The sequence below is a fragment of the Arachis ipaensis genome, chromosome B3, assembly GCF_059453495.1.
Source record: "Arachis ipaensis isolate K30076 ecotype BB chromosome B3, ASM5945349v1, whole genome shotgun sequence".
Classification (NCBI taxonomy): Eukaryota; Viridiplantae; Streptophyta; class Magnoliopsida; order Fabales; family Fabaceae; genus Arachis; species Arachis ipaensis.
The window spans coordinates 146,257,328-146,269,624 of record NC_142438.1 but is presented as its reverse complement, the minus strand read 5'-3'; the positions used below and the strand labels follow the sequence as shown (position 1 = coordinate 146,269,624).

Sequence of the window (12,297 nt, the reverse complement as noted above, 5' to 3'; positions counted from 1 at the left end):
ATAACTTGAGTTTGTTTTCTTTAACTGAATATATATCTTTAGAAAAACTAACACAAGTTCAACTATACAAATTGTTTTCAATAACTATGCAAATGTGATCGGTCACTAATGGATAATAATGTAAAACAAATTTATCAGTTATCACGACAAAAGGTGATACCTTCTTTGGTTACCAATATATTATCGATAATAATGTAAAATAAATTTATATTTTTAAATTAATATTATATGAATTTTTTTATTGGTATAACAATGAAAAATTTAAACTTTAGACTTTACGTATAATATAATAATAAATTTCTCATCAAATATATTAATTTTTATTTTTACATATACCAATTTTAATATATAATATATGGCAATCTACTTTTATTAGTTGCGTATTTTAAAATATAATTTCATTTAATGTATTCATTCATTATATCCATAATTATCTTTTTTTTTTAATTTTTGACCCAGAATTCATCTTAATTCAGACATATGCACAAAAAGATACATATTTTATTTCTAGATGGAATTATCTTTCTTCAAATTAAATGTAAAATTTTAAATTCCTTTTCGAGAAAGTAAGGGGAAAAAAAAATTCTAATTTAAGATATTTCATTTGTTTTTTTTTGTTATTAAAAACTTAAAACGATGAGGATTAGTTTGGTTCTAGAGTGTAACCTCCATCTATAAATACATGCGCACCCTTCATATCGTTCTGCTACATGTGACTTCCTCTAGCTTTCTCTCTTTCTCTCTTTCCCTCTTTCTCTCTCTTTATCTTGTTCTCTGAATTTGAGGAAGACGTTGATAAATTTCCTCCTAATCTCGTTGTTTATCTGTGTGAGTGAGTGGTGAGTACACCTAAAGAAGAAGGGTAAGGATCAAAAAGAAGGAGAAGGAGCTAATGGAAGGAGGAGTACACAAGCCTGATGCTTCGGCCTTCCGTGAGTGTTTGTCTCTCTCGTATAAGAATCCTTACGTTCTTCGCCTGGCTTTCTCAGCTGGAATTGGTGGCCTCCTCTTCGGTTACGACACTGGTCAGCACTCACTCTCTCTTCACAACATTATTATATCATTATTACGGTAACTAATTCATTATATTTTAATTATCCTTCTTGCAGGAGTTATTTCGGGGGCTCTTTTGTACATAAGAGATGACTTCAAAGATGTTGATAGGAAAGTTTGGCTTCAGGTACTTATTACTAATCTCTTTTTTTTTTTTAATGGCCTCGCGTGGCATAGTATAACAACAATTCAGAACTAACAAACAACCAAGTCTCACACAAAAAAACAAACAAACAAACCACATGCTTTTTAAGTTTGATATAATTTAACCATCACTTCGGCCAATGCTGCTTAACTTTGCCATCTTGTCCTTCTCAGTCTTCACGAGAACTGATCTTCTCAGTCAATTAATTATCACACTTTTCCTCCCTCTCTGTTTTCACTTTAATTTTTCGTCAATTTGTCGCGAATCCTGATTCCTTTTCTTTTTCTTTTTATTTTTTGACTGCGAATTTTATAATCACGGATTTCTCGCGAAACGTTACAGATCTGTTATTTTTATTTTTGGAAAATATTTTATCTGCTTTGATTTTACGGAGATTTCTCCGGAACGGAATTTATTATTATTTATTTTCTATGTCATTATGTTTTTATTTCCAGAGTGGTATTTATTTAGTTTCTATTATCATCAATTAAAGAATTGCAAAATCGTCACACTAAATATAGAAGATCACATGCCAATTGCATTCATAATTTTTTGTTGTAACATTATTATTGTGCCAATTATTTCTTTCTCATCTGAACGTTAAAGAAATCAGATTCCAGGCCACCAAATTCCTAATTTTTATTATTCATCAATTCCTGGAAAGCATAGTAGCTTGTTACCGTAGATAACAATAGATGGGACCCAAAGAGGCAAAAATTGATAAAAAGGAGCCAATTGCTATTAACTCCACGATTTTTTTTAGGAAAGATATCTCCACACTTTAATTATGAAGATGTCATGTCTTTTTTATATGAACAATTTTTTTTTTAATTCTTTTCAACTAAAGGCATGGTTTGTTCTTTTTCTTTCAATACTTTTTATCAATGATATGTTAAGTGTAACTTATTAATCAATAATCAGTTAGAAAATATTTTCAAGCTTAAGAATTGTTATTTGATAGCTAATGTGTTATGGTTCAAATGATATAGTCTCTCCATACTCATCTGTTTGCTATAAGATAAGATTGATTTTTACCCTCTTTGGTTTGGTTAAAGGATGAAAAGTGATGTTATTGTTAGAATCTCTAATTTATCTGGTGATTGTTTGAATGATTCTTTGAAAATATTTTTTAAAAGAGAAAATATAGGAAACTAATTTTTTGTTAGTTAATATTATTTAAATCGTTTTATTTTTTACAAGATTTAGAGTTTAGATTTTATAATTGATGTTTTAAAATTTAAGATAAACAAAATAATTTTAAAAATATTGATTGATATTAGCCTAAAAAAGTTAGTTCCTAATATTATTTTTTAAAGGAAAAAAACTAAAATTTGTTTTTTTAAGACACCAGTCTACTTGGTTTTTTTTATTCACGGTCTCTACCTCTTGGGAAAGATAATACAAGGCCCAAACACTAAAAGTTATAACACACCGGATTCGATAGTCCAAGGAACGTTTAAACCATTAAGTGTGTTTTTGGATTACGGTTTGCAAACTGAGGTTTGTATAAAATTGATTTTGTAGAATTGATTTTGATCAAAAGTGAGTTAGTATTAACGTGGTTTATGTTTGGTAATTCTTATTCAAAATGGATTATAGTAAACTAAATATTGTTTGGATTACATCATTCAAAATTACTTTTAGATAAAAAATTACAAAAAAGGACATGAATTTAAATAATTATTTTATGTTATCTTATAATTTTATTTTAAATATTTAAATAAATTTTAATATTTTTTTTAGTATTCTCAATATTTTTTAGTACTCTAATAGGATTAATAGAATTATAATACAAAGTTAAAAAATATTCCATACAAAAAGAAATAACAATAACAGTAAAGAACTCATATAAAAAAACAGAAATTTTATAAAAAAATAATAATATACATAAGAGAGTATTAGAAAAAAGTATTATAAAAAAAATAAACATATGAATAATGAAGGACATAATTGGTACATAGAACCTAAAGTTCAATCCAACGTGAAAAGGTAAACGGAAAAGCTAGAATTTTTAGCTTTTGGTAAACTTGGGTTGAAGGCAGAAATCACTTCTGTGTTTACAGCATAAAAATATTGCCAAACATAAAAATGAAGCTTTCAAGAAACTCAAACGAGCTTTTCTCTTCTCCAACGCAAATCCAAACACACCCTAAATGGTCTAGTAACAAACTATGTTTTTTAAATTTTTTAATAAATACTAAATAGTTTGTTTCTAATTATAGTTACAAATTAACTCTCTATATTTTATTTAATTATAAAATTTATTTTTTATTTTATAAATTATTATTTTATTATTTATCTATTATGTTTATTAATAATAAAAAATAAAAACAATAACGAATTAGATCTTCCATATTGTAATAACTTTTTGGCAATTCTAATTGATTAAAAGTTTATCTTTGATCCATTACATCCGTCGAAAATTTTGAAATCGTGTTTCTTAGAAAATCAATCGATTGGATTAACAAAACAATCTATTGGGTAATATGAAAATTTATAAACCATTAGTCAGGGTGCGATTCAAAATTTATAAAAACGATAAAAAATTGAGAACAGAGCGATTTAAAATTCAATCGATTGGATTATCCTACCAATCGATTGAATGAGCATACCAATGGATTGAATTGGAATATATAATTAGTCACGGATAAAATTCAATCCATTTGTATTATCATACCAATGGATTAAACCTTTATATATAATTTTAATAGCAGCCTTCAATCGATTGAATAATATAAACAATCGAATGAATTATAAAAAAATCCACGTTCTAGTCATCGTTCAATGGATTGAGTAATATGACCAAATCGATTGATTTTTGCGAAAACCATACTGTCTTGCAACTTTCAATCGATTGTTTTGTGGTAACCTAAAGTCCAATTGATTGAGTCGACGACGGATGTAACGAATCAAAGATAAACTTTAATCGATTGGGATCGACAAAAAGTTATTACGATCAATAGAAGATCTAATTCGTTATTGTTTTTGTTTTTTATTATTAATAAATATAATAAATAAATGATAAAATAATCATTTATAAAATAAAAAATAATTTTTATAATTAAATAAAATATATGAGATTAATTTTTAATTAAAATTAAAAACAAACTATTTAGCAGTTATTGAAAAACTTAAAAAACATATTTTATTATGGACCATTTAATGGTCCAAAAATCCTTTGCCAAGTTACAAGTACCTCCTCTAATATTGAATATCAAATTAGGCCCTAAAAACAATTTTTTTTTTCACTTCCAATGTTTTAATCTAAAATATCAAGAGATAATAATAAGGTGTTAGCTCAAAGTGCTGTTAATATTGATTAAAGTGTTAGATTCCTAACATTGTTGTGTTAATTGTAATGTTGTAATGTTGATATATATTTGTTATTAAACAAAATTTCAGGAAGCTGTTGTAAGTACGGCAATAGCTGGAGCAATCATAGGGGCAGCAATTGGTGGATGGATCAACGATAAATATGGAAGAAAAATCGCCATCATGCTTGCAGACTTGCTTTTTTTACTTGGCTCTGTAATCATGGCTGCCGCACCCTACTCCGCCATTCTCATCGTAGGCCGAGTTTTTGTTGGTCTCGGTGTTGGTATGGCTTCCATGGCGTCTCCCCTCTATATTTCCGAGGCTTCGCCAACCAAAGTCCGTGGTGCACTTGTCAGTCTTAACAGCTTCCTCATCACCGGCGGCCAATTCCTCTCTTACCTCATTAACTTGGCATTTACCAAGGTTAGATAACATACCACCCATGTGTTATGTTTCTTGTTTTATTAGAAATAATCACAACTATACTATTATTGATTAGGAAACAATTTTCAACTATCAACTTGACATAATTAGGATTTAAGCTGATCTAAAACATATTTTGTGACTTGATTCAGGCACCAGGGACATGGAGGTGGATGCTTGGAGTGGCAGCAGCACCTGCCTTAATTCAATTGGTGCTAATGTTTTTTCTTCCTGAATCACCCCGCTGGCTCTACCGAAAGGGGAAGGAAGATAAAGCAAAGGAGACTCTAGTCAGGGTTTATCAAGAAAAGAGTCTGGTTGATGCAGAGGTACAAGCCTTGAAGGAATCAGTTGAGTTGGAAGAGAAGGAAGCTGCAAACTCAGAAAAGATAAGCATAATGAAGATGCTGAAAACAAAAACTGTTAGGAGGGCTCTGTATGCAGGAGTTGGACTCCAATTCTTCCAGCAGTTTACGGGAATAAACACTGTAATGTACTATAGTCCCACTATTGTTCAGCTTGCCGGCTTTGCATCCAACCGGACTGCAATGCTTCTGTCCCTCATCACCTCCGGCCTCAACGCCTTTGGTTCCATCCTCAGTATTTACTTTGTGGACAAGGCCGGCCGTAAGAAGCTCGCCTTGATCAGTTTGTGTGGCGTTGCTATATCTCTCGCCATCCTTACCGCCACCTTCCGCCACACCGAGACTCATTCTCCCATGATCAGTGCATTAGATACTTCCCATTTCAGTAACAACACTTGCACTGCTTTCTCCAAAGCTGCAAACCCTGCTGTATGGGATTGCACGGCATGCCTCAAGGTGGATTGTGGTTTTTGTGCTTCATCTAGCAAGGTAAGTTAGACCGTACTGGTTCTCCAACTCACTCTGTTTTTGTAGTAGTACTAAACATAAAGAATAACTTGATGATGCAGTTGATGCCTGGAGCATGTTTGAACCCAAATGACATAACAAAGAAGCTGTGCCAGAATGATCACAGAGCATGGTACACAAGGGGATGTCCTAGCAACCTTGGCTGGCTTGCTCTCCTTAGTCTTGCTCTCTACATCATATTCTTCTCGCCCGGGATGGGAACCGTTCCTTGGGTTATCAACTCTGAGATTTATCCTCTCAGGTACAGAGGAATTTGCGGAGGAATTGCCTCTACCACCGTTTGGGTTTCCAATCTTGTGGTTTCACAGTCCTTCCTCTCTCTCACAAAGGCTATTGGCACAGCTTGGACATTCATGCTCTTTGGAATTGTCGCCGTTGTGGGATTTTTCTACGTCGCCATCGTGGTTCCTGAAACCAAAGGAGTTCCAATTGAGGAAGTTGAAAATATGCTGGAAGACAGAGCTCTGCACTTCAGGTTTTGGGAGAAGAAAACTGCTCCCCCAAACAAGCAGTAAACTAGTAATAAAGTTATTATCTGTCTTTTTTAGATTTTAAAACTCTTTTAGTTTGTCTAGGGAATGGTTAAGTGCGTCTTCTTTTTAATTGCTACTACTACCTTTTTTTTTTTGGGGGGGTATAAAATAGTTTGCATTTTAAACTTGTAAATTGTAATACGTGTGTGGAATTTAAAGTTATTCTACTATGTTATCAATGTTCAAGTAAGTTAACTAAATATTTTACGGACTCGGTAGTTTATTATTTATTTATAGCTAATTTTATGGTGTTTAAATTACCTAAATTAATTTTTTTTAAAATAAATATTTAAAATTTATTAAATATTAACTAGTTATTTATGTTGACAAATTAAATACTATTTAAAAGGCACTATAACATTCTCCTTTTATGTATTTGAATGTTGTAGTCTTTATTGCTATTTGGTTCGTCATTATGTAGAGGAGAAATTCATGTTGAGCCTGAATCTTATAGTGAAATTTGTCATCGAAGCTGTAACAAAGTGACTTGATTCATGCAGAGGTTGGGAATAATTATGTTTTTTTTTTTAACAAATTTCTTTTGGATTTTTTACAGCAATTCTTGAAGAAAAAAAATGTTAACTTTAGTCAGTTTTGTTATTGGTTAATGGGCTAAAAAATTAATTGGATTAAATTGGACCTTATTGTAAAATTTTTGAAAGGTATAATGTTAGGAATGTTGTAAAATAAAATAAGGAAGAGATAACAAATATAAAATATAAAAATATAATTAAATAACTCTAGTAGTAATATTCACTAAAATTACTATATTAATATAATAGATATAATTAATATGTTTAATAATATTATAATAAAGTATATAAGAGAGAGAATAGTATGAAAGAGAGAGTAAAAAATGTTTGATATTTTTATTGTTGTATAAAATACATCTGACGATGCCTTCTATTTATACAGGTAAGATGCTTTTATTTTCAACTCTCATTTATTTAAATTCATCCTTGAAAAGTGATTCTTTCATTGTTAACCGCCCAAGTCATAAATGGGCATCCATGTATTTGATCTTATCATAACACTCTCCTTTACTAAAGAAAAATTTAGTGAGAAAAAACTTTAGTAAAGGAAAAAAAGTACAATATCCTTTGTGATGTGACTGCCTCATTAAAAACTTTGTCAAGAAAAATCCAATGGAAAAAAATCTGACCAAGGAAAAAAGAGTACAGTTTCCCCCTCTTATCGTCATCATTTAATGTCTCAAAATCGGCGCATCCCAATCTCATGTACCAATCTTTTAAAGGAGGATTTTGGGAGTGACTGTGAATAAATATGCCAGCTTGTCACTTGAGCTGATCTGTTGGACATCAATTGTTCCTTGATTTTGAAGATCACGAGTGAAGAATTTGAGAGAAATATGCTTTGTTCTATCGCCTTTGATATATCCACCCTTAAGTTGAGCAATGCATGCTGTATTATCTTCAAACATGACAGTTGGAGCTATCTTATGATCAATTAATCCACATGATGACATAATATATTGGATCAAACTCCTTAACCAAAAACATTCGCAACTTGCTTCATGAATCACTAGTATTTTGGCATGATTAGAGAATGTTGCAGCAATCGTCTGTTTCGTGGACCTCCATGATATAGTTGTACCACCATATGTGAACAGGTATTCTGTTTGAGATCTCCCGAAGTATCCAACATCTGCATAGCCAACTAGTTGTGACTTGGATCCATATGGATAAAACAATTCCATATCAACCGTTCCATGAAGATATCAAAAGATTTGTTTGATTCTACTCCAATGTCTTCTGGTTGTAGAGGAACTATATCTTACTAGTAAATTCACAGCAAATGATATATCAGGCCGTGTATTATTAGCAAGGTACATTAGTGCTCTAATGACACTAAGATATGGTACTTTAGGACTAAGGATATCTTCATTTTCTTCTTTAGGACGGAATTGATCATTTTCCACATCCAAAGATCTTACAATCATTGGGGTACTCAAGGGATGTGACTTATCCATATAAATCTTTTCAAGATCTTCTCTGTGTATGCTGTTTGATGTATAAAGATCTCATTTTTTATATGCTCGATCTGCAGGTCAAGACAAAATTTTGTCCTTCCAAGATCTTTCATCTCAAACTCTTCTTTTAGAATTTTTATAATTGTTAGAATCTCTTCATGAGTCCCAATGATATTTAAATCATCAACGTACACAACAATTATAATGAATCCAGATGCAGATTTCTTTATGAAAATACATTGACAGATATCATCGTTCTTGAATCCATTTTTGGCCAGATATTCAGTAAGACGATTATACCACATTTGTCCAGATTGCTTCAGACCATATAAAGATCTTTGCAATTTGACTGAGTATAACCCTTGCGAATATTCATTGGATGGTTTAGATATCTTTAGTCCTTCAGGGACTTTCATATAGATATCACAATCTAATGAGCCGTATAAATAGGTTGTTACCACATCCATTAAATGCATATGCAGTTTATGATATGCAGATAAACTGACCAAATAACGCAATGTTATCGCATCCACTACAGGGGAATACGTTTCTTCATAATCTATACCAGGTCTCTGTGAAAAACCTTGTGCTACAAGTCGAGCTTTGTAGCGTACAACTTTATTTTTCTCATTTCGTTTTCTCACAACCCATCGGTATCCAACAGGTTTTACATCTTCTGGTGTACGAACTATAGGTCCAAAGACATCACGTTTTGTAAGTGAGTCTAACTCAGCCTTCATGGCTTCTTTCCATTTTGGCAAATCATTCATTTGTCGACATTCTTCGACTGATCTTGACTCAAGATCCTTACTTACAAGTATGATATTTAATGCCACATTATATGCAAATATTTTATTGATAGTTGTCTTATTCCAATCCCATTTCTCTCCTGTAAAGACATAATTTATCGAGATCTCGTCATTTTCACAAATTTCAGGTACCTGAACGTCTTCTAGCGTTAAAATTATATTAGAATTGTGAACAACTGCAGGTGTCTTTACTATGTCTTTTTCAACAAGAATAGTATTTACCTCTTTTCTCTTTCGAGGATTTTTGTCTTTGGAACCGACAGGCCTGCCACGCTTCTGGCGTGTATTTGCTTCGGTGGCAATTTGTCCAACTGGGACATCAATTCGAATTGGAGCATTTTCCGCTGGTATATAAGACTTGGTTATCCTCTTTGTATTGGAAAATGCATCAGGTAATTCATTTGCTATTCTTTGCAAATGTATAATCTTTTGAACTTCTAGTTCACATTGCTCTGATCAAGGATATAAATGCATCAAGGATGATGTATTCTAATTAAGTTTCTTTTCAGGAAGCTTATTCTCTCCCTCTAATGTTAGAAATTTTAATTCATCAAAATGACAATCCACAAACCGGGATTTAAATACATCTCCAGTTTGTATCTCAAGATACCTCACTATAGAGGGAGAATCATATCCAACATATATCCCCAATTTTCTTTGGGGTTCCATTTTGGTGCGATTAGGTGGTGCAGTGGAAACATATATCGCATATCTAAATATTCTTAAATGAAAAATATTTGGCTGCTGGCCAAAAGCTAATTGCATAGGAGAGAACTGATGGTAACTCGTTGGCCTCAAACGAATAAGTGTTGGGGCATGTAAAATAGCATGCCCCCAAACCGAGGTTGGGATATTTGTTCTTATAAGTAAGGGTCTAGCAATTAATTGGAGGCGTTTAATAAGTGATTCTGCTAACCCATTTTGTGTGTAAACATAAGCTACTGGATGTTCAACACTTATTCCATTAGCCATACAATAAGTATCAAAAGCTTGGGAAGTAAATTCACCAGCATTATCAAGACGAATTGCTTTGATTGGATTTTTAGAAATTGTGCTTTTAATCGAATAATTTGAGCCAGTAATCTCGCAAACGCCAAGTTACGAGAAGAAAATAAGCACACATGTGACCATCTCGAAGATGCGTCTATTAGGATCATAAAATATCTAAAAGATCCACATAGTGGATGAATAGGTCCACATATATCGCCTTGAATCCTTTCTAGGAATTCAGGGGACTCAAATCCAATTTTTACTGATGATAACCTTAAACTTAACTTTCCTTGAGAACATGTAGCACAACAAAATTTACTAGATTTAAGAATCTTCTGGTTCTTTAGTGAATGTCCATGGGAGTTTTCAATAATTCTCCGCATCATGGTTGTCCCGGATGACCCAATCGGTCGTGCCAAGTTATGAATTCATTTGGGCTAGTAAACTTCTGGTTTACAGTGACATGTGATTCAATTGCACTAATCTTGGTATAATATAACCCATATGAAAGTGAGGGCAACTTTTCTAATATAACATTTTTATTTGAGTCATGAGTTGTGATACATAAGTACTCATGACTTCCCTCATTCATAGTCTCAATATGATATCCATTTCGGCGAATATTTTAAAAGCTCAACAAGTTTTTTAGAGACTTGGTAGACAATAGTGCATTATTTATTATGAATTTTGTTCCTCCGAGAAACAAAATTATAGCTCTTCCGAAGCCTTCAATCACATTGCCTGAGACAATAATAGTATTAACATATTCTTCTTTTGGCACAAGATGGGTAAAATATATATCACTTTTGAGAATGGTGTGCGAACTTGCACTATCCGCAAAGCATACATCTTCATTATTATTATTTATCTTATAAAATAACTAAATAAATAAGGAAGAGGTAACAAATAATACTAATAAAATGAGTAGTATGCACAGTTAAATTGAATTCTTGATTAGAATTATTTTTTTAAGAAACACTGCACATAATGTCATATACTAAAATTTTATTTTAAAATTTGACACATTTAATGATTTCAAAATTCGTAAACATTAATATTTCATTATTTATATACATCATATTTGAAACTTAAATACATAGAAAATAAAACTTAACAATAAGTTCTTTACATTATTTATTTACATGGATACTTAATAATCCCACATATTAAACTATTCCATCATTGATCAAATGACCAATATTTCCTTCAAGATCCTCAAAAAAATCAGATATATCATAATGAGTAGTGGAATTTTCAGCATCATTTGAAACAAAATTCGTTTTCTTTCCTTTGTCGTCCTTTTTCAAAGATACTTGATAAAGATCGACTAGGTGCCTTGGTGTACGACAGGTACGCGACCAATGGCCCTTTCCACCACAACGGAAACACTTATCCTTTGTTGATTTATTTTGCCCAATATTTCTTTCTTTATCCCACTTCTGGTGAGATACTCTCTTTTGAACATACTTCCTTTTCCTTCCATAATTTTTTTTGTTGCCAAAATCTTGCCACATTTACCTCATCTGGGGTAATGATTTGCCGCATTTACTTCGAAAAATGGGGCTGCGCCAGCTGGGCACGCTTCGTGATTCTTTAAGAGCAACTCATTGTTCCGTTCAACAACAAGAAGGCAAGAAATTAACTCAGAATATTTTTTAAATAATTTTTCTCGATACTGCTGCTGCAGGAGCACATTCAAAACGTGGAAGGTCGAGAAAATTTTCTCTAACATATCATTATCAGATATCTTTTTCCCACATAATTTCATTCGTGAGGTGATTCGAAACATTGCCGAATTATATTCATTAATGGATTTAAAATCCTGTAAACGCAAGTGCGTCTATTCATATCGGGTTTGAGGAAGTATCACCGTCTTTTGATGATTATACCTTTCTTCAAGGTCTCTCCAAATATCTGCAGGATCTTTTAACGTGAGATATTCATTTTTCAATCATTCGTCAAGATGACGACGAAGAAAAATTATGACTTTGGCTTTATCTTTTTGGAATACATTATTTCCAGCCTTAATGGTATCTCCAAGATCCATTGAATCAAGATGGATTTCAGCATCTAATATCCATGATAAATAGTTGTTTCCAGATATATCGAGAGTATTGAATTCAAGATGAGAGAGTTTCGACATAAT

The 12,297-nt window shown here is 32.0% G+C and overlaps 1 protein-coding gene across 1 annotated transcript; it reads left to right on the top strand.

The window, feature by feature from the left end:
• Nucleotides 1–587: 587 nt before the first annotated feature.
• On the top strand, nucleotides 588–6,571 carry LOC107632045 (putative inositol transporter 2). Its single transcript, XM_016335680.2, has 5 exons — nucleotides 588–1,025; nucleotides 1,110–1,180; nucleotides 4,601–4,936; nucleotides 5,089–5,790; nucleotides 5,871–6,571. Exons 1-5 carry the CDS (start codon nucleotides 893–895, stop codon nucleotides 6,342–6,344), a joined length of 1,716 nt encoding a protein of 571 aa, XP_016191166.1. The 5' UTR covers nucleotides 588–892; the 3' UTR covers nucleotides 6,345–6,571.
• The last annotated feature ends 5,726 nt before the right edge of the window (nucleotides 6,572–12,297 follow it).